This window comes from Larus michahellis, chromosome 2 (assembly GCF_964199755.1).
Source record: "Larus michahellis chromosome 2, bLarMic1.1, whole genome shotgun sequence".
Lineage (NCBI taxonomy): Eukaryota > Metazoa > Chordata > Aves > Charadriiformes > Laridae > Larus > Larus michahellis.
Genome location: NC_133897.1, coordinates 103,590,411 through 103,614,021, shown reverse-complemented (window position 1 = coordinate 103,614,021; position 23,611 = coordinate 103,590,411). Strand labels below are relative to the sequence as shown.

At 42.2% G+C, this 23,611-nt stretch overlaps 1 protein-coding gene across 2 annotated transcripts in view; it reads left to right on the top strand.

Moving 5' to 3' along the window:
* Positions 1–12,587, top strand: part of NR4A3 (nuclear receptor subfamily 4 group A member 3) — a 29,182-nt gene extending 16,595 nt beyond the window's left edge. For both annotated transcript variants that reach the window (XM_074576478.1, XM_074576479.1), the window contains exons 7-8: positions 132–310; positions 10,755–12,587. In XM_074576478.1, coding sequence (XP_074432579.1) covers positions 132–310; positions 10,755–11,017 — 442 coding nt within the window. In that variant the 3' untranslated portion in view covers positions 11,018–12,587. The remainder of the gene's footprint in view (positions 1–131; positions 311–10,754) is intronic.
* The last annotated feature ends 11,024 nt before the right edge of the window (positions 12,588–23,611 follow it).

The window sequence follows — 23,611 nt, the reverse complement described above, 5'->3', positions numbered from 1 at the left end:
ACGTGAATGCCCACATATGTCTCAGGATAATATGCCTTGGATTTTAAACGACAGACGCTTCAATACTGGTTATGCATTTTGCTGCAAAGTAGGAAATGCATTTCTAATTTTTTCAATTATTTTTATTTGAGGTCTGATACTGCTGAGGATAAGTTTGTATTCTGCAATGGACTTGTGCTTCATAGACTTCAGTGCCTTCGTGGATTTGGGGAGTGGCTCGACTCTATTAAAGACTTTTCCTTAAACTTAAAGAGCCTTAACCTTGATATCCCAGCCTTAGCAAGTTTATCAGCTCTAACTATGATTACAGGTAAGTGCTCCTTTGTTAATAGAAAGCTTCAGACTCTGGTGCTTTGCTTTAAAGCAGGGTCAGGCAATTTCAGTTAGCTTAGCTATATTCAGAGTAAAACAAGTATGATTTTTAAGCATTGTAATGACTGTACCGAAATTGTGGACTAACATTAGGCCATCAGATACCGCTGCTAAAATGTAATCTAACTTTCTGTTTCTTCGTGGTTTCATTCTTTTCTTGGAATAGTCTCTAAAAAGCGAACTGCTTCCAAGCAAATTGTGTAGCCCCTACAAAAACATTCAAAATACTTGCTGAATTCCCAGAAAAGCCTAATGAAATGACCCGAGCTGGGCCTTCTATGTAGAAATACTAATATCAGGGCAGCTCGAGAGCTAGAAGCACTACAGCTGGTATAGCTCACCTCTCACCGAGGTAGCTAGACCAGAAAGAGCACTTCAGGAGGGCAGGCAGGCTGCTTTTGGTAGCCAAGCTACTGTAGGTATTCCATGTACTGTTTTTTGAGAGAGAAAAATGGAGAATAGTATGAAAAAAGTCTTCCTCTGCAGTTGTACAAAAGGTTTTGGTTGTACAGGTTGACCGGATCACCCCTCCTGCCTGCTGGGGCGAACAGCAGGAAAGTAATATCAGAATCTGCCAAATCTGGCTACTGAGCACAGAATGGGGCAGCATAACCTTATAAAGTGTAATTTTCTCATTCCTGAAACAACAAAGCCCCTTGATGTACACACTGCGTGCCTTGGGCTTCTTGCAGTTTCAGAGGCATGGCTGACGGGAGCAGGAAGGGTTGAGAGTAAGGGTGTCTGGCAACCGTGGGGCAGAAGTCAGAGCAGCGGTCATCTCTACGGAGAGCCTCGCGCTCATTTCAGAAAAGCTGGTGGTATAAAGGTACAACTGTGTCATCAGCGTGAGACAGGGCTTCAGAGCGCCCTGAGCTGGATCTTCCCAGGGATGCTATAAGCTCTGCTGGGATGGATATTGATTTCCCCCTGGCTTTCAGGCATCCGTCCATTTGCAGGTGGTGGCCTCAACAGTATCAGCTGTAGTCTTCATTTTACCTGGGCTGAGATGATGCTTGGGAAACACTGAGATAAAACGCTCGGTGGCAAATACAGAAACTGTAAATTGGCCAATTCCCGCTGCCATTTGTGGGGCCAAGATTTTGGCTTCAGCATTTACTTCTTGCTTCCTTCCTGCATTTGGGGTGAAGGGTTAGTGTATACATGTCCTAGCATTAACTCTTTGCTTCTTAAGGAAAGTACTTTAAGTTTTTCATTAATTTCTGTTCATTTTTTTTCTGCAATTGGAAAGGGTTCATTAAGGTCCAGATTCTAGTTTCTTTGATAAAACTCTGAAGTCCAGAATAACTCATTGGAGTTGCTTTGTCCTGTATGAAAAATTTTCAAAAAGAGTGATATGTTGAAGTGAGAACAAACATTCCCAATTTATTTTTGACTCCTGTATGTAAACATCCACAGATGTGTGTTCACGCATACTTCCATAGGTGTATTATAAATACCTATATATTTTTGTATGTGTGTGTATACACATACAATGTATATATGTGTGTGTATGCATTTATATATCTATAAATCAAGGACAGGTGCTGTCTCTCTCCATATATATTTATATGCAGGCATATATGCTCACATGTATATAGCACCTATCATTGATTTAGGTTATTTACTGTATATTAGCTATGTCTTTTTTAGATAGACACAGATAGATGGAGCTTGTTCTCTGTTATCTTTCTGATAAAGACGAGGAAAGGACTGACCGAGAGGATGCAGGTCAATGAATAGGATCCCCTGCAAACTGTCTGTATGAATGGAGAAAAAGCTATTCTATAGGAAGAAAAGTTTTTCTTCTTACAAACCCGTGCCCTGTTTTAATGTGATAATTCTTTGTTCAGTTAGGCAGTGTTTGATTGCCCTTACATAAAGAGTCTAAGTTGTCCAGTGGCTGGCTCAGGTCACCCTAAGATATTTCATAGAAATCTTTTAATTAATAATGCCATACATTTCTTCCTTTTCTTGATAACGACCCTTTCAGGAGTTGGCTATATTGTGCTGGTCTTCCCAAAGTTTCTAAACAAATGGAAGTAACTGTTGACTTTAAAAGGAGAGCATTCTGTCCATAAAAGCTTTAAGGTTTTCTGTATTTGTCAAGCTTTTCTTGATTTTCTCACCTGTATGAGGTGGTGCTTAAAATTAATGAAGTTTTCTGCTCATTCTTTTATTTCATGAGGCCAGTGTATCTCTTTGAGCTTAAGGACAGAGTATACTTTCATGCCATCTAAATTAGACCCAAGCTCCTGTGTCTAGTGATTTATATTCACAGGTTTCAGTTCCCCAAGGGCAGCTAGCTAACTTAGGGACTCAGCCAGAAATTTGGTCACTTGAAAAAGGATGGTGTTGTATAATGATGTAGGATATTTAAAAAAGTGTGAAAGAGGAAATTATGGTAGTTATGGCTAAGAGAGCACTGCGGCACAAAATGCTGGTTGGCAGGGTTCTTTTGAGACTTTCTTAGTGATAGTATATTGAAATTTTATATTCGGGAAAGCCTTGAGATTTGCCTCTGGTATTGCATCCCATGACAAACGGCGTCTTGTCAAACTATAGTTTGAGTATGACAAGCCATGTGCCAGTTTTCAGCTAGTCCCACCAAAAGAGAAGAAGTAATAAAGATAAATTTTGAAATCTGAAATCTGTTGAACACTTTAAAGCATTGTTTTGAGGCTGGGCTTAGATTTAGCTGGGTGGTTTAGGTGCCATTCTTGATCTCTGGAGTCGGTACTCTTCTCTTCTGTAATGGACTGCTGGAGGCAATGGGTAGTTAGTGAACCCTGGTTTAAGTCCTTTTTGTGAGTCAGAGCAAGGGAGAATGACCTTTTCCAGGAACATAGGATAGCCAACTATTGAGTATCACTGTCTTCTGTCTTGAGGCCATTTGACATATTTCACAAGCTGTAGAGTGGCTGTTGTGTATGATGATGTGGGGACAAGCTGGTGCTCAGGGGGACACCCAAGGCCCAGTCTCTGGTCTGATTCCAAGAGGAAGGGAATCTGACCATGAATCTCCCATGTCCCAGATGGATATCCATGTCACTGGGCTGCAAGATAGGAAGGAGCAGGAAAGCTCTGTTTTGTAAAGCTGATGGTTTGCTTTTATTAGCAACACTGCAAAACCGAAATGCAAAATTTTCTTTATTATTCTACATATTGCTCCAGTTCTTATTTTGCATTAGTCAACTTTTCATGCCTTGATGGTTCAGCCAAAAAAAGACAACAACCTAGCGTTGTATACCAGTCATAGCTTGTTTTAATACTGTACAGCACCTTAGGTAGCACCAAATTAAAGAATTGTCTCTCCGGGTAAAGAAAAACGCTCCAGGGAATAATGACCTGTCTGTTCTTGATTTCATGAGGGGTCTCCATAGCCCAAACAAGGACACGTTCTTAGAAAACAAACCCTCTTGTATTCTAGTCATTGGCAGTATTATTGAAGGAGAAAAGTAAGAGAAGTCACTGCTCTCTTTTGCATGTTCTCTCTCTGTTCTGCAAGAGCGACAGGGAGAACTAACCTCTCTCTGCCAGTGAAGGAAGAGGGAATAAATGTAAAAATTCATGCCGGAGGCTAAAAGACATTCCCCTCTTCACAGTGTCCCAAGATACTGAAGGCTGTTCTCTCATGTTGGGGTGTCAAACCGGCTCCCCAGTAACAGCCCCAGTAGTCCCAGTGCCCTGTAACTAACCCTGCTGACTTTTTTGGAGCTGCAAAGCTCCATGTCCTGTCTCAACCACAGGTGCAGGTCACTGCATCGGATGCGTGGTTATAAGCATATATGACCATTTTTTCTGTTTAGTAATTTTGAAGAGAACGACAGGAGACCTAGTGAGTATCGCAGTACTCGCTAATTCACTGCTTGCTTTGAATAAAACTATAGGTACGCACAACATAAAATAAACAGGAAAAGATTTTGTAATATTTTGCATTGTGTAATCTATTAGAAAGTCCATATATTTGTGCTTTTTCTGTTTATTTTATGTTTCCTGGGAATTTGCAGTATGTTGTGTAGAAGGAAAAGCATCACGTTGGATTGCTGCTGAATTTTCAAGTCCTTTCAGATAGGACATGAGCTTGAAAAAGCACCCAGAATGAAAGAAGGGACATCTGGTTTATTGTGGATAGCTTGCAAACAGTTAACTTAAAACTCTGCAATGCCAAAGCACATCTTTTTTCTTTAAGGTACTCCTTTAGGATCTTCCTCTCTCTGTCTCTCTTCTCTTTTTTTACTTCCTTCTGTTGGTTAAGAAGGGCTGAAGACAACTTCCTCCAGAGCACATCAGCGGTGCTCTGAGCATCAGCCAGAAGAAAGTAGTTAGGAAACAACACATGACACTCACCCCACATCCCCATGAAAGCAAGAAATGAGTTCTGTCCTGTTCTTTTTCTTTGGATCACTTGTTTAGTTTGGCTGTAGGACCTGATAAGATAAAGAAGAGTGCCAACATGGAAAGAAAATGCTGGTCATCTGGGGACAGGTTTTGTCCTTGGTTCCACATGGATGATTTCCATCAGTTTAATGTGTTGCATGGATCTCAAGTGTTCCTGCACAACCTCTCCATGCTGGACTGGGCAGTGTTGATGATGAAGCTTTGTGGAGTAGACCAGCCTATTCTTGAAAATGCTTCCTTAACTCCCCAAATGACCATTTATAATGCTCTGCTTTACAGTTTTTCTAACAGTGTCAAAATATAAAGATTGAGACTCCAATGCAGATCATCTCAAGGGCACACTATGAATTTAGCCTCAAATTTCTGCAAGCTCTAAAACTGCTAGTGTTTTTTCTCTCTCTTGTTGATTCTCTTTTCCTCTCTGCCTCTGCCTTTCTCTATCCACATCAAAATATTATTGTTTTGCCCACTTGACACTCTCAGTGGGATGCTGCCGAGTACAGAACAGCCTAGCCCTCATTCAGCCAAGCTCTTTCGGCATATGTTTTATTTTAAGTGTGTTACAGACCAGCCCAGAGCCACTGTATATATTGGGCTTATTCACACTCTTAGTGCTTTGTTACACTGGCACCAGAACATTGGAGAATATTGTGAGGTTTCAATTAATTATGAGTTTGTGTTTGTCTTCCTGCTGTTGGGCTTTCTGTTCCAGTTTACAAACACAATTTTTAGCACCATCAGTCACACCAAGACATAGTAAGGAGTCCGGTCTGCCTAAAAAGGGTCTGGCTGCTGCAGTTCCCTTCTGAGCATGAATTTGTCCAACTTCGCTACGGAAGGCAGGCTCACCTACTCTTCAGTGGCAGATATCCTTCAGTCCTGTTGCCAGGAGTGGGTGCTTCGTGTGCTGGGTCTACATACGAGCAGGTGGCAGACTGGAGGAGTGTAGGAGAGCCAGTTTAAAAAAAAAAAAAAAAAACCACCAAAAAAACAAACCTCCAGATTGCATTGTCTGCCTTCCCCCTGCCACTTTGCTGAGGGAAACACTGTCAGCATCAAAGTGAAGTGCTCACTCCTCCTTCTCCCCTCCCACCCTTTCGCTGAGGCAAGAACTCCTTCCACCTACAGCAGCCAGCAGTCTCTGTGTTACGCTGTGGCTTTCTTAAAGGAGGGAGCAAACTGTGATGTCCTGTGTGGTCATTCAGCTCATCTGGCTTTAGGTGCCTTGCACAGCTAATGGAGAATACAGGGCACCTCCAGAAGATGGTTCCTCCACCAAAAATCGTAATCATCTTCTAAAAATGACTAGCCTATCCTTACACTGATGTTAGGAGGAGCTCGAGAAGTCGGCCCCCTTGTGAAGTGCCTGAGGGTTGGGCAGGATGGATATGGGCCAGACTGCAACGGGAGAGGAGACTCTTGGATCTGCTGAGTTGCAACCTTGCTGTGTAACAGCACGTGCTGTAGGCAACTGAGCCTCACGTTTATGTGAGTTATAGAAGGGGAAGAGGATTGTGAAGGGGGAAGAGAAAATCAGATAACTATATTGAAACCGAGACAATCAAGAGGTCTATTTTAAGCCTGCAGCCTAAATCTGTCACATTGCTGATTGGACTGACACCTCGGAATGAATTCAGGCTGAAATGGACCCACCCTGATGCAGAGCACAGAGCTCGTGGGTCTTCGAGATACTCAAGGTCTTTGAAATCCTTGTGCTCTTTGAGAGATGTTTCTCCTAAAGGCAGCACTCATTCTGCCTGGGCCTGGCGTAACCTACCCCATGTCAGAGACCAGGAAAAGAAGGACTAGCACAGCTGGTGATGGGCTTTCCTGCTCTTTTACTTTCTTCCTCTCAAGCTTTTGCTGATCAGCATAATTATAGCACAGAATCGCACTGAGATTCCTGGGGAAAGGAGAAAGGTGTAAAAAACTTGCTGCGTTCAGTTTGCCAGGATGAGCTGCTAAGTTTGCAGAGCTTTAGAAGCAAGACTTCCGATGAATCATTTTGACAGGCTTATGGAGGGCATCTTTGCTGTAAATCACCATTTTCCTTGCAAAAATCAATGGTATCCTAAAATACAAGGCTGAGAAATCCTATATTCACTTTACCGGGTGCCTTTTTAATTGTCATTATAAGAAAGTCTGAATATAGTAATATTTACACACCTCCTCAATTAGTTAGGGAAAATCTATTGGTTTTGACTAGCTGTCCTTCTTGGGATAAATCTTGGCCTTATCATTCCTGTGTGGATAAGAACATCCTGTGGAAGATGGTGAATGATTGGAGGCCATCGGCTTCAGCGCCAGTGCCCTCACCCATCGCGGGTGCCTCATGCTGCTCCCTTTAGGCTGAGCGAGAAATACTGTGGGTCTTTGCCCAAACGAGACTGGGCATGTGGAAAAGGCAAGAAAATGTGTTTCCTGCTCTTTGAACCCTAACTATTTGTCCTGGTTTGAGGTAAAACAGAGCCAATTTTCTGTTCAGTAATTTTACTTTGCAGCTAAGCCTCTTCTAACTAACTAACTGAACCCTCTGAAATTAATGGCCTGTTTTTAAGACAGTAGTCCGCTTCCAGAGCGGTAAGACCTATGTTTATAGCTTATGCCAAGGAAAAGTTTGCAGAGAGGCTCTTGCTTATACTTATTGCTTTAACAACCAAGGTCAGCAAATTCGTTATTTGCCTCGTTGGAGGGTCAGAAGCAGAAAAGCACAGAGGGTTCGCACCTGTGGGGAGGAGGGGACAGGACAGGTGACCCAAAACTGACTACCAGGGTGTTCCATCCCGTCTGCCCCATGCTCAGTATAAAAGCTGAGGGATCAAAGGGTCAGCCCTCTCTCTTCAGTGGCCGGTGTCTGAGGACGACTCTGTTGGTTCATCTGCCTTTGATCCTGGTCCATGCATTCCTGAATCCAGAGCCAGAATGCAGCTCCCGTCCGTCACTGAGTCCAGTCTGGGACTTCCCCAGTGCCTGCCAGTGACCTGATCATCATCCTGGGAGCTTGATACAATTTTGTATATGTTGTATCTATTTCATTATTTCCTTTTTATTATTTTATTAATATTTTCATTAAAGTAGTTCACTTTCTTTTCTAAACTCATAAGTCTCCTTCTCTCTCTTCTCCTCCTCTCCCTGAAGGGAGATGCTCTCCCTCCTCTGAAGGGAGAGAGGTCAGAGAGCATCTGTCATTCGTTTCAGTGGCCAGTCCGGCCCAAATCATGACACTATTAAATTTAAAACTTAGAGAAAATTAGACCCGAGACTCCGCAGGTCTACCTAAGAGATGAGTTGTTTCTTATACTAGTGTGTTCCCCAGAAACTATTTGGATGCTAACACCAGAGACTGCGATGGCAATGCCAGCGCACGCAGTGCCCTTTACTAGCAGAAGGGCTTCCACATAGTTGGCTTTGACTTTCTGTGGGTCCACAAGGGATGCCGTAGGGATTGGAGACTGAAAACCCCTTCTTCCAGTGAGGCAGTTCCAGTCATGAGGAATTACCTTTGTAGAGATTTGCAAGTAGCAAAGGCCGTTGCATGGCACTTCATGCAGGAGAGGGCAGCCTGGTTTATCGGAGGCTGCTTTAATATTGCAGCACCAGAGAGCAGCTTGAGGATGGCATATCTCTTCATTCTGAATTTCTGTGATTTTGTTATTTCAAGTAAGGCTACTAGTAGTATATTCTTTGTGCATACTGTATTTTGCATCAGTATGTTTCATGGCTAGCCACCAAAGACGTGATTTGTCCATAAAACCTTCTGAACTTGTCAGTGTGAGACAAAGACTGTTTAGTTCTGGCTGGAAACGTTAACAACATTGGCTGTGTGCTCCAGAGACAGATAATTTTCCATACTCTGCAGCAAGGTACACACCTACTGAGGCATTGGCTTAAAAATGTGCTTTGCTGATTTGTAGTCAGGTTTTAGATCCATTCTAGTATTTCAGCTCCCTAGGTCTATAAAGATATCTTCACTCCCACAGCCGGGAAACAACCTCAAAACAGATTAAAAGATGAGAACTCTTCAAAGACTGCAAGATTAATTTAACGTCCTGCAGATTCTCTCAGTAGGTTAGTGGTAAAAAAGCTCACCCCACAGCTTTTCAAATCTGTATAAAATATTCATCTGCCAAGATTTTTAATGCCTAAGTATTTACTCTCGGTGACCTGTATAGTTAAGGCTTACATAATTACACTATACACCATTTACTGGAAAGGCTTTAAATATTCATTGACTCCTCGTGTTTTAATGTAAACAAGGCACTTAGAATACCTAGGGTTTTTAATTCCTGCAAGGTGAAAAAGACGTCTGAAGCAGATGCGACTGCTTGGATGAGCGTTGCTCTGAAGCAATGGGGCAGATTGATGGCACTTAAATGATAGAGCGCAGGAGCTTCTGGCCAGAGACGTACACGTCTGCACGTCTCTGATGCTGATCCCAAGCTAGTATTCTTCGGGAGCTAGCTCTGCCTAAGTAAATAAAGTTGAAAAAAAGTGTAAAATGGGTGAGTATCAGTGGAAAATCAGACCTCTGCCTTTTCTGACTGCCTTCATTGAATCCCATCTGTTTTATTGGTTTGTCAAGGACATCTAGCCAAAACAGGCGGTGAGGGGAGGCAGCGAGGCGTTCATATACACACGCCTGGGCAAGGCACCACGGCCCCTCACGCAGACATCACGCCTGCTTCTGGAAGTGAAGAAAACTGTCCTCTTTTCACTGTTCCTTAGGGGACGGATAGAGAAAATACCTATTGCCCACTCTTCCTGCAGTAGAGGAGCAAGACTTGAGGGCAGGGGACACAATATGGCACGTGTCTGCCAGGGGTGGGGGTGAGGGCCAGGGAAGGCAGACAAATTCAAATGCATCAAAAAGGAGACCTGCCAGAATTACTCCTCATCCATTGCTGTCACTGTTTTTATATGTCTAGTTGCTTAAAATTAATTTAACCTGCATTTTCTTTGACCATCTCATCCGCTATTATTCTATTTCATGTGTAAATGATTATGACTTCGCTATTAAGCAAGTTCTTACCTGTGAATTTCAAAGTCGAAGGCAAATCAAAACATCACAAAATTATTTGTTCTGAAATATTATACGAATTTATCCACTAAATCTTGATAGCAAACAGCGGCAGATCAGCTTTCCCCATGTAACAGTAAAGAGCCTTCTTTTAATGAATCACAAATCTGACTAATTCTACTTATGCTTAATGAACTGTGGATGCGTTTAACGTGGTTGTAGCATTTTAAAAGGCGATTCGAGGGGGGACAAACCCCAGCTCCCCTTCCTTTTAGGAACGCTGAGGTTTTAGTGGTGGGTGACACAGCTGCCTCCTCAGTTTAGGCATTGCTCACTCAAAGGAAAATAGTTAACTTCCCAGCTTCTTTTATCTTAGACCTTTTAGAGATGAATAAACTAAAAAGCAGCAGCTGATGAAAATAACAAAGGGTGGTAAGGTGCCTTTAGTTTCTTATAAGAGTGTCTGCAAATTCCTGGTGGAATTCTAGGCCTGGCGCTGATGGAGCTGGCTAAGGATATCGATCGCCACTTGAATTCACTGAATAAATAATGGTTGCCATAGTTATTGAGCATTCACAACTGGTGGGGAAGCACGGAAATCTCCAAAACACCTCCTGTGATAGTTTTGCTGGAAAATCACCCAATTAATTCTGTCTCGTTTCATGAAAATTATGCGAGATACGGAGGATGCTTGGGCTCCTTGTGCTAGAATTTCAATCATAATTGAGCATCTCTGCCCCCGATTTTAGGAGCTAAAGAGAAAAGGGCACTTGCCGTCTCTTATTTTGCGTGGCAGAAAGGTTAACTGACATCGTCTAACCCCAACTGTTCTGAGAAACCTTACACTTTCAAAGCATCTTTGCTTTGAGTACCAGAGTATGGCTTTGGGCTACACCGAAGAGAACGAGTTCTCTCCATTCGAGGTAGGGATGCTGATGTGTTTGGTTTTTTTCCTCTCGCTTTGCAGAACGACATGGATTAAAAGAACCAAAGAAAGTGGAAGAGCTATGCAACAAGATCACAAGCAGTTTGAAAGATCACTTAACTTTCAGTTGCCAAAACAAAGGACAACCGCTTGAGTCTGCAGAGCCGAAGGTACTGGGTGTTCTGGCTGACTTGCGTTCTCTCTGCACACTGGGACTGCAGCGCATCTTTTACCTGAAACTGGAAGATTTGGTGCCAGCCCCTTCCATTATCGACAGGCTGTTTCTGGACACCTTACCCTTCTGAGTCAAACCACCCTCCCGAAAGGCAAATGCCCACCCGAGCAGGCAAACGGATCGTGACTTACAGCTAACATTTCTGCCCTCACTTAACAGAAAAGCAGCTCCGAGTCTAAAATGAGGTCTTTTCTGGCGCTTTGTCCTTACAACCTGAGGCCTGAAACTTCCCGGCTTACTGGTTTGGGGTTGTGTTCTTTGTTTTCTTTTGTGTGATTTGGGTTTTTTAAATGGCTAATATGGCACTTTTGGACAATGCTATCCCAGCAGCAGTAAAAGGTTAACATGACTGTTTTAAACCTGTTGTTTTAACACCTCATGGTATATGAGGGGTACAATTGTAGAAGCTGTGTTTGAAAACAGGAACAGCAAATAGTTGTTTCCCAGGGTAGTATGTGTTTTGTGAGGATACCTTTAGCATACTTCCTGCATCAAGGGCACATACATCAGCACAATCTAAACAAAAATTCACTTTTTTAGCAAAGTACATTCAATTGAACATTTCATACGAATCAAATATAGCAAAATGACAATGGCTGTTAGCTCCCATGTTCAAGTGCAATTTTTTAAAGTGCTGTCTTACTAAGTCTCGTTTATTAACTAATTTATTTTACTATGAAAACAAACAGGAGAAATCCAGTGAGAAAATTACATGCACTAACTTAACCTGACAGAGTTTTCCAAACTTGATTCCATGTAGCGCGACTTATTGACAAGTGTATGTGGAAGACACGGGAGCAACCGTGGCTCGGTTGTTCCTCAGCTAAGGAAATCCGCGTAAGTAGTGGCTGGAGCACACAGGGTCAGCATCAGGGATAGGTCAGTTTTAGACTTCTAACGTAGGCGACTAGTTAGTAGCCAGACAGAAGGTGGTTTTCGAGAACAAGCAAGTCTTGTAAAATAGTATGAATGTAAGTGCTAGGAAGGATATAGTGGGCTGCGTTTAAACATTCCGTGTTCGTACTCCTTTTTGTATGTTTATACTGTTGATGCCATATTAATATGAAATAATTTGTTGCATAGTGTCCTTATTTGTATAAATGTTTGTATGCATGGTATATTGTAATGGCTTTGCCTGTATTTATTGCAATGACTGCCAGCTCATGGGAGCCCTGTTACACATGATAACTAAATGGGGTGTTCACACTGACTCAGATACACCGGTTGGAAAACTATATACATATATATAATGTGTATATATATATATGTATATACCTATATTTGTGTGCGTGTGTGTGTGCGCGCGTGTCTTTTTATTAACCATTTGTATATAAAAATATCTGTCAAATCACAAGCAGAGTTATTTTACAGTTTATTTGCAGTGACTTTAAGGCAGTACTGTTTAGCACTTTGATATTAAAATCTTGCTCATGTTTTGCTAAATTCAAATAATATTTAAAAAGTTTAGTTCTAAAAAACTTTATATGCACTGTATTAAGTAAAAAATTTTGTTGGTCATTTTGCTAAGGAAATTTTTGAATGTCAACCTGATGTCACTGTATCTTTTGTTAGCTTTAAACATTCTAGCTTTTGTCTTTTTTTAAACTATGCTGTTTATATGGAAATTAAATTATACAATCAAACAGATGCCAAATGAATTGCCTAATTGCTGCAAAGGATAACCCAGATATCGAGTCACTGTATGGTTTTCAAATAGTAATCTGGTATTTTATCACTTACTATGTTTGGATGTGCTTTTATGAAAAAATTATTCTTATATCAAGATTTATAGTAGTGTCAATAGGGAAACAGACTTCTAATCACTATAGTTAATATTTCCGGTTTACCTGCAGATAATATTTGGAAAAGTATTGCTTTTTGTATTGACTTTTAAGCTTATGTGCAAACATAATAGCATAATTAAATATCAGAGAAGCTAATGTTTCTTGTAGGTTGCTGTAACAAGCCTGACCAGCAAGACAAATATATTTTGACTGAATTTGCTTTTGTATATACTAAATATATATATATACGTATATATATATATACACACACTCACACACATGTGCGCATACAAAAACATACAGACACAAAATCCAAAAGTATGTTTACTTTTGTCTCCTTGTGTAAGACACAAGGTCCCTTGAGAAATTACTTTTATCTAGGGACAAATCCTGCCAGGTGCTGAGCACCAGCCAGATGAGGGCTTGCAGGTGCTTCTTGCGAGTGGGCCCTTGCAAAGAATTTTCAGGCGAATCAGCATAGTCCAGTAAAGTTGCTTTTTTGTTGAGCAAGGTTTATTTATTAAGTGGAATGTGAGTGGGAGGTAGCAGGTCCAGAGCCCCGTGTGAGATTTCACATAGCCAGTGTCCTCCAGTCTTCCATAGATAGTCTTAACTGTGATACTCTCCCAAATCCCATCATCTGTGGAATTGTCCTTCATGTCAACTTCAGTACGCAGATTCATCCTAGAGTACAACCAGTGACAGGTCACAGTGGTAAAAGAAAGAGTTAACGCAGAGTAAATCTGCTACTTTTCTTAGAGCTCTCTCAGTGCGAACATGCCTTTGTCTAGGCAGAATTCAGGAATATATCAGGTGTTAAGGGAGAGTGCCTTGCTTTTATTTCAGACAACAGTGTTTCAAGAGTTTCTTCACTCCGCTAACCGCAGTAGTTTTTTTCTTTTTCTTTTTTCTTTCCTTTTTTTTTTTTTGTGGTGTTAACCTGTGGGTTGAAAGAAATGCTCTTGTACATATACAATGTAAATTAAAATTATTAAATTGAATAACATTTTTTTCAGAGGCCCCATGTGTGTTGAATAAGTATGCTTAATTCTGTTAAAATCTGATGTGAATTTTTTATCGTTTATAAAACATTAAAAAAAATTGTCTACTTGAGTCTTAAAAATGGAAAAATTGGTGAAGCATGCTTAAGAACACTGGCAATTTAATGGCTAGTCTTTTGATTAAAACAGCTTTTCTATAAATACAATAAGACCTGCACTATCTGGTTACGCATTCTCAATTAGATATTGAGAGCTGGACCGTGGTTGTCCCAGAGGTTGAACCACATACAGACCAGAGCAGAGACCACCTGCCCCTCACTGTACTTCTCCGTGCCAGGAAAGGACTGTAATGAACTCACAAATGATGATGGCCACAAGGCGGGGAGGGGATGGCTGTAGGGCTTGTGGTCCCATAGAGCACCTCTGTCTGGGGAGAAAGAGGACGGGGCTCTGATCCCATCTTCTGCCCCTTTGTGTCAGTAAATCCCGGTAGGACATCGCTCCAGCAGGCACCTGCGGCATTTTCTTTAAATGTGCGTCCAGTTCCTGTCCTCACCGTGCCTTTGCTTTGTAGGAGGGATCGCTTATCCCCTGCCAGAGAAAACTGTTTGGCTACAAGTGCATTTTCTACAAATGCAGTTTTGAGAGGCATCTGCCACTATTCTGGGTATTGCCATAAGTACTGATGGCTCCAGCACATCTCCACGAGAGCTGTTCTTCTGCGGGAGCTGCTCGGCTGGAGGTTACGTCAAATGGTGTGCTGTGGCGGGCTGCGAGATTGGCAGCTCCTTCTTTGGAAATGTGACAAAACAAAAGGTTGCTCAAACTCTTCCAAATTATTTGTTGCTTTTTTTTGCCTATGCCTTATTTTAAAAATTAACCTAAAAATCCTTAATGAGAATGGCAATGCGTTTTGCATAATAGTCCCCTTTAGGCAAAACACGCAGATCTGGTGACCAACCCCCACCAGCGTCTGAATTTTCACCCTCCATGAAAAAGTTTATCCTCACTAAACTCACAAGTATCTCAGTTTGTATTTGCTTCAGGGGGCATAAGTTGTGTCCTTAGACATGGGAACAGAACTGTCCCCTGATCTAGATCGCCTGCACTTGTGTCCCTATGTGCACCTCACGCGCTTCTAAACCACATCACTGGCAGAGTCCTTCCAAAGGATGTGATGCCCAAGGATTGACTCAGGCATCGGAAGGTTGGGCTGAGTCAGCAATAGGATAGTGGGTTCCTCTAGTAGCGACCTTTCTTGGACAGGAGGCTGGCACCAAGTCACCCCAAAATGAGCCAACTTTAATGAGAGGTGAGTCAAATCTCTTCATACAGCTTTCCTACCTTTACTTTTCACATTCAGGTTCCTTTGTTCAATACACAAAGCTAAAATTACAGTTATGTTGCAGAGAGGAGAGAGAGAGGCTTAACTGTATAAAATTAAGCATGGCTCTGACAAAAATTGGCAACTCCCTCTATGGACGCTTTGAAACATGTCTTTTGATTAATTATTTGTATTATAGCAACACCTAGAGGCCACAACAGAGATCAGGACCCCATTTTGCTAGCTATCCCAATTAGCACCTCCGGTACCCACCCGGGAGAGGCTCCAGTTCAAATAAAAAAAAAGAAAGAGGAGAAGCACAGGAAAAAAAGAGTCGAGCACCATGCCCAAGGGCATAGAGCATTTCAGTCACAGAGTTAGGAATAAAAACTTTTGTTTACTGAGCTAGTGAATGAGCTACTCCAGTGAATGCTCTTATTTTGTTTTCCTTTTCTTTTCCTAGGCAATTTATGCTGCCACTGTATCAAATTTTATGCAAACACAATAAAAGCACTGACAAATTCAAAACAACCCATGTTTTCAAATTGATATTGTTTACCCTGCGTATATAAATCATCTATGAGAATATTCAAAATCCTGGTCAATCACATGTTTGGAACTAAGTTGTGATACAAACCAGATAGTATTTAGAAAAGATATTTAGCCGTTCTTTATTAAATGAATGAAACTGACCATTAGGAATATTTCAAGATGTGGATTAAACACTAATTATTATTGGATAAAAAAGATTAACTTTTAAAAATGCCAAACTATTGATGAAGTAATTGAATAAATGGGGAGTCAATTAATCAAATTCTTAGCGGCGGATGACATATTTGAGAACTGTATTCCAGACCTACATTTGTGAGAAATACCAACACAGGGACTTGTCAAATAAAAGAGAAAGAAACTTGTTTACCATATGGAAACACTTTCAGCAATTTTTCTTCTATTTTCTTTTTTAACATTAGACACCTTTACATTTATATTCACAATACGGAATGTTCTGGCTGCATTTGGTTACAGAAGAAGTTTGAATACGTGAAATTGTGACATGGTTGTGAAAGTCGGACAAGCTCAAAATTCTGACCTAAACTCACAAAAGCAAGGATTTTCTTGAAAGTCCAGCTGTAATTAGCTATTATGTATATTGCAAGATACTTATGTGTGTTTAATGAAACTACTTTAATGTCAAGTAAAAGATTCTGAAGACATGCAAGAGACAAGATCATGGGAAAAAAATGACTTTTTTTTTTCCATTGTTAATATTTTCATAGAATCATGGAATCATAGAATCACCTAGGTTTGACCAGACCGTTAAGATAGAGTCCAACAGTAAACTTAACACTGCCAAGTCCACCACTAAACCATGTCCCTGAGTGCCACGTCTACATGTCTTTTAAATATCTCCAGGGATAGTGATTCAATCACTGCCCTGGGCAGCCTGTTCTGGTGCTTGATAACCCTTTAGGTGAAGAAAATTTTCCTAGTAGCCAATCCAAACCTCCCCTGGCACAACTTGAGGCCATTTCCTCTTGTCCTATCACTTGTTACTCGGGAGAAGAGACCAACCCCCACCTCTCTACAACCTCCTTTCAGGTAGTTGTAGAGAGCGATAAGGTCTCCCCTCAGCCTCCTTTTCTCCAAGAAAAACAACCCCAGCTCCCTCAGCCGCTGCTCATAAGACTTTTGCTCAAGACCCCTCACCAGCTTCTCTGGACACGCTCCAGCACCTCAATGTCTTTCTTGTAGTGAGGGGTCCAAAACTGAACACAGTATTCAAGGTGGGGCATCCCCAGTGACAAGTACAGAGGGGCAATCACTCCCCTAGTCCTGCTGGCCAAGCCAGGATGCTGTTGGCCTTCTTGGCCACCTGGGCAGACTGCCAGCTCATATTCAGTCACCTGTCAACCAACACCCCCAGGTCCTTTTCCACCAGGCAGCTTTCCAGCCACTCTTCCCCAAGGCTGTAGCACTGCATGGGGTTGTTGTGACCCAAGTGCAGGACTTGGTACTTGGCCTTGTTGGATCTCATACTGTTGGCCTCAGCCCATCGATCCAGCCTGTCCAGATCCCTCTGTAGAGCCTTTATACCCTCAAGCAGATCAACACTCCTGCCCAACTTGGTGTCACCTGCAAACTTACTGAGGGTGCACTCAATCCCCACATCCAGATCACTGGTGAAGATATTAAATAGAACTGTTCCTGACACTGAGCCCTGGGGAACACCACTTGTGACCAGCCGCCAGCTGGATTTAACTCCATTCACTGCAACGCTTTGGGCCTGGCCTCCCAGCCAATTTTTTACCCAGAGAAGTGTACGCCCATCCAAGCCATGAGCAGCCAGTTTCTCCAGGAGGATGCTGTGGGACACAGTGTCAAAGGCTTTACTAAAGTCCAGGTAAACAACACCCACAGCCTTTCTCTCGTCCACTAAGTGGGTCACCTTATCATAAAGGAGATCAGGTTAGTCAAGCAGGACCTGCCTTTCACAAAGCCATGCTGACTGGGCCTGATCACCCAGTTCTCCTGGGTGTGCTGCACGATTGCACTCAAGATGATCAAGATGGCACTCATTTTGGATTGTTTATCACTTTTTCTTAAAACAGAGAACTCTGGGCTTGTTTAGGTGGAATTTTATCTCAAGTAAATAAATAAATAAATAAGCAAAGAAGTTACGTGACATTTAAAGAAAGAAATGTGTTTAAGCAGCTGAAATATCTCAAATAACCCAAAGTCTTTAACCTGCTAAGTAACATATTAAAACACTCCTTCCACAATAACTTCCCCTGCGGTCTGTGATTAAGCACTACTGTAGAACAAAAGTGAATTATAGAGATGGTTTGATAGTGGGGAAACTTTCAAACGTAGCAGACAGAAAACAGGAATTAATTTACCTTTCATGGGGTCTTATTATTTATCTTGCTGTGTTTCCTAATTAATTGACAATATTGATGTTTACACAGGGATTTGCTCCTTTCCAACTTCACTTGATCCTGTGAAGAAGTTAGAATGCTGCATTTGTAGTATCACATTTATTGCCATGGCAACAGTCAGGGATTTCACAAACACTAATTAGGGTTGGCAACTTGGAATGTTTTCAGTACGGTCCCATATAATTTTCCCTCTTTTATCCATTTCTCATTATACTTTACTTTAAGAATTGACTTCTTCAGTACATATACAGGTTTTTCCCCCATGTCCTCAGGATTCGGTTAATACCTCCTCTGATTTACAGCCACCTTTCTTACGCCTCTGCACACACTCAATTAAGAAGTAACTGCAGTCCCTGCCTCCATTTGTGTTAAGCTCCATTTTTTACACTTCAAATTAATCCAAGTTTCAGTACAACCAGCTGGATTCTACGCCAGCATGTGCAAAAGTAGTAACGAAAGGTACAGAGGCTTAGCTGCATCTTCCCAGGCAAGCTACTTTTAAAGGTAAATCTTGCTCCAGGCCAAGTACGAGCCTTCTGTTCATGGCAGCTTAAGTCCTGTGGACATCCAGAGATCATGTAAAATACTTTAATTCAAGCATATCAAGAACATTGATAGACATTTAATTTACTGTGTAATAATATGGAGAGGTGGGCCCCTGTGAACCCAATGAAGTTCAACAAGGCCAAGTGCAAAGTCTTGCACTTGGGTCGGGGCAATCCCAAACGTGGATACAGTCTGGGTAATGCGTTGATTGAGAGCAGCCCTATGGAGATAGACTCGGCAGCACTGGTGGATGAAAAACTGAATATGAGCCGACAATATGCACTCACAGCCCAGAAAGCCAACTGTATCCTGGGCTGCATAGAAAGAAGCATGGCCAGCAGGTCAAGGGAAGTGATTCTGCCCCTCTACTCAGCTCTGGTGAGCCCCCACCTGGAGTACCGCATCCAGCTCTGGGGCCCTCAGCACAGGAAAGACATGGACCTGTTGGAGCGGGTCCAGAGGAGGGCCACAAAAATGATCAGAGGGCTGGAGCACCTCTGCTATAAAGACAGGCTGAGAGAGTTGGGGTTGTTCAGCCTGGAGAAGAGAAGGTGCCAAGGAGACCCTATTGCATCTTAATTATTTCAGTACTTATTTCAGTACTTAAAGGGGGCTTATAAAAAGGATGGGGACAAACTTTTTAGCGGGGCTTGTTGTGATAGGACAAGGGGTAATGGCTTTAAACTAAAAGAGGGAAGATTCAGACTGGGCAGGAGGCCTCGCGCAGGGCTGCCCCACACACTTCCACACCCCCCCGCCCCAGGGCCATTTTCCTCATGTTTGTTTCCCTCCATAACTCTCGGTGTGGGGCAGCGGGGCGGGGGGCAGGAAGGGGCCTGGGCAGAGGAGGAGGAAGAGGAGAAGGAGTGAAGAGGAGGAGAAGCTGCCCTGACTGGAGCGGGTTGGGAAGGGGGGCAGTACTGGGGTAAGGGCTCATCGGGAGGGAAAAGCTAAGCTGCTGCTTCTAAAAGAGAGCCAAAGGTTCCCACCGTAGCTTTAAGAACATTTTCACTTGCCTTGACAAATAATTTAGGTAATATCGAATTGCCAGGTGTGACCCATCCCTGGAATTGTTCAAGGCCAGGCTGGATGGGGCTTTGGGCAACCTGGTCTAGTGGGAGGTGTCCCTGCCCATGGCAGGGGGGTTGGAACTAGATGATCTTCCAACCCAAACCATTCTATGATTCCATGATTCTATACTAATCATGTATTACAGTTATCCAATTGAGTTAGTGCCCTAATTTACTCAGAAGACTTATCAAACTCCATGTTGGTAGTGAACTTTTGAGCCTCTCTAAAAGCAAAATGTATTAATTGGTTAACAAAATAAAAGACAAATTTATGATGGAGTCGCCAGCAAGAGGGAAGGTTTTACTTCATCGGGCATGCTGAGGGCAAGAAAGAGATGTGTCTATTCAGCAAAGTAAAAGATTCCCCTTCTGCATCTCACTCAAGAATGAGACCCAACTGGTTGTCAAATCACCTTCCCAATACCAAAGATATACAAAACAGAGAAAATATGCCAGTATTGCCCTAATTTGGAATGGAAGACAATAAATCAGACTGGTTAGAGTGTATTTATACTCTAAGGCACTATAAGTGACTAGAAGAAAAGAAGAGAAAAATAATGGAACCACCTGGAACATCTTCGTTAGGTTACAGGTGAAATTATATCATTTGTTTCTAATGTAGAAAGGATTTTGTACATTATTAACAGAAAAGTAGTATTTGAATAATAAATTGAGTCTGATCACCATCTTCATTCCCTACACAATGGGGAGGTAAAAAGCCTCTTAAATGATGGAAAAATGTCTCATAAGGTACAAAGGAATTGAGAGTTCATCTTGACGGTAAATTAGGTAATCTTTTTTGGAGATTATAATTGAAACCAGGGCAGAATTACTATACTTGATAAGAAGAGCTTATTGAAATAAAAAAAATATAATGTGTTATAAAAGCAAATAAAGGATTTAGATTAGACATTCAAGTCAAAAGTGAACCATTGGAAGAAGCCCTGTATTCCAACAGACACTGAGACAAGCTAACATAAACATCTAAAGAAAGCCTTTATTGAAAAAGCCCTGTTGCCTCAGAAGTGTACGTTTTGCCTCCCATTTTAAGGAAAGACTGAACCGTGCCAGCTTGCCCAGTTTTTGATGACGCCTCCCGCTGCAGTTCACTACAAGGATCAGTTTGAAAACCCAGTCCTACTGCTTTTGAGAAATTTGAACTCAGAGCCCTCCAGACTTTGGGACTGTATTTTCACGACTTAACTTTGTTCCCCCTACCCTTAATTTCAAAAAGGCATAACCAAACTCATGGCAGGGCTCTTCATAAACTATGTGAACTGGGCCACAGTCAAGAATTTCCACATGGAGTAAATTTTATTACATGAAATTTCCCGCCTGCTGTACAGAGCTGTGCAATAGTCAGCACGGACACCTGCTTTTCATCTGATTTCTAAGGGAAAGCCTGGTGGATTGCCGCTCCTTTGAAATTAAGGAGTCAGGGAACAAATTTAAACCATGAAAATAAAATGCTGAAGCTGGAGGGCTCTGGGTTCAAATTTTACAGAAGTACCAATGCTGTGTCTTAAACTGATCTCTTGAGGGAAGCGCAATGGAAAGTATTTGCAGTGACTGGGCAAGCTGACGCAGTTCAGTCCTTTGGAAAAAGAATCAGGATCCATCCCATGTTCAGACACAGAACTAGATCTGCTTTAGATATAAGTGACTGCTTTAAGTGAAAGACTTTTCAAGGTAATTTATCAAGGATGGCTGAACCTGAGAGAACAAAAATGTAGACCTCATGAACTGAAATGAAATCTTCAAATTACCTTACAAAACATGATATTTTGGGAAAATAGCTCGTTCTACTCCATGCCTCCAGAGCAGCCTGTCCTCCATGAGATGGAGTTGTTAATGCCACATGAAAGGGCTACAGAATCGTGCTGCTAGTCTCCAAGGGGCAGAAACAATCACAGAAAACTAATAAATATGGTGGGAAATGCTATGTGATGTCAGCATTTTCCAGTTTTCCATAGTACATTATTCTTACAGTTCAAGTAAGACACAAGGCCTGGTTCGGTCTGGGCTGTCACATTGTTTAGGCTGCACCTTCACAGATGTGACTGGCTGACATAAGGCAGGACTTCTGTCAGCAGCAGTCATGCCGTGCCCGCCTGGTGCCTTCCCTCCACGGTGCCTTCCCTTCCTTGGGCCAGCAGCAGGGATCACATGGACATGAGGTGAAACAGAGCAAGGAACTCATCTGGGATAAAACTAACCTGGTTTTCCCAGGTGAGGTCTTGTCTCTGCTCCTGTGAGACCCTACCTGGGGTACTGCGTCCAGCTCTGGGGCCCTAAGCACAGGAAAGACATGGAACTCTTGGAGCAGGTCCAGAGGAGGGCCATGAAGATGATCAGAGGGCTGGAGCACCTCTCCTATGAGGACAGGCTGAGAGAGTTGGGGTTGTTCAGCCTGGAGAAGGGAAGGCTCCAGGGAGACCTTATTGCAGCCTTTTAATATAGAAAGGGGGCTTAGAAGAAAGACGGAGAAAGACTTTTACCAAGGTCTGTAGTGAAAGGACAAGGAAAAACAGTTTTCAAATGGAAGAGGGTAGGTTTAGACTGGACATAAGGAGGAAACTTTTTTTATGGTGAGGGTGGTGAGACACTGGAGCAGGTTGTAGTGTTGCAGAAGTTGTGGATGCCCCTTCCCTGGAAGTGTTCAAGGTCAGGTTGGATGGGGCTTTGAGCAACCTGGTCTAGTGGAAGATAACCCTGCCCATGGCAGGGGGTTTGGAACTAGATCATCTTTAAAGGTCCTTTCCAACCTGAACCTTTCTATGGTTCTGTGATTCCTGCCCTTTCCTTACTGGTCTGCGATGCTATTCATACACACTTATTTTCCCATTTGCTGTCAGGATACTTCAGCCTAATTTTCAGATCTGCTGCATACCCATAATGCCAAACGAGCAAGAGGAGCCATGGAAATATTACTGCCATATAATATTTGCATGGGAGTAGCCTGCAGAACTCCCAGATTAAATAAGGGGCCCACTTTGCCAAGTCCTCTTCATATACGCTAGAGATGCCACAAGACACCCCCTGCTCTGAAGGCATATAAAATTAATGAAGCAAGACAGAGGATAAAAAGTGTTATAGTTGCTGTATGGGTAGAACTTTTAAGAACAGATGTACTTAGCTTTTTGCTCTGTCACATGGGAACTTTGGAAAAGCTAAGAAGAGAATCCAGATCCCACAATACTAGCCTATTGCTTTAAAAAAAAAAAAATCCTTCCTCTCTTATGCCATGAGTCAGCATACTTTTCCAAACTTTCAGACTAGCAATTGACAAATTGCTTGGGGAGACTTTAACCTGACATATTTAGTATGTTCATCCCACAGCCCTCACAGAAGCCCACAGATGTCAGCTTCGATCAGACTCAGCCAGGACTGCAAAACCCATCGGGTTCGTTAGGGCTAGGATGCATGTTAAGATGGTCTAAAAAGTAAATCCTCCAAAAATTACTGTGTGTTCTGCACTTAAAGAGAGACACATGAGGCTGCAAAGGGCAGTGTTTTTAACCGGCTGCTCTAAAATAATAGCCTAGTTATTTGTCCAATATTGTTTTTAAACATAGACATTTCTAAACCATAAGAATTCTTTCGGAAGCGGAATGCTGCTTTGAATCTCAAATTGCAGCCCCCCCCTCTGCTGTGAAGAGCTGTCACCACCCAGTCAGCAGAGTCCAAGCCAGTCTCCCAAACCTGCATGGAATAACATATAAAGCAAAAGGTGTTCCCGTAACTGTGTAGTGATTGCGATCGGAGTAGGTGGTAAAAAAAAGAAAACAGATCATGTAAGAGATTTTGTTTTCAAAACTCACTATTAAAGAGTGATTCATATGTAAGGATAGAATGGGGAAGGGGGAGAGTTTTTTAATCAAAGACTGTACAATGTTAGGTGTTCACAGTTCACTGTCACAGATGGTTTTAATTTTATGTATTAAGACTACATAAGGACTCCTGCGCTAGTTCCAAATGAGGGCCCATCTAGCCCAGCGTCCTG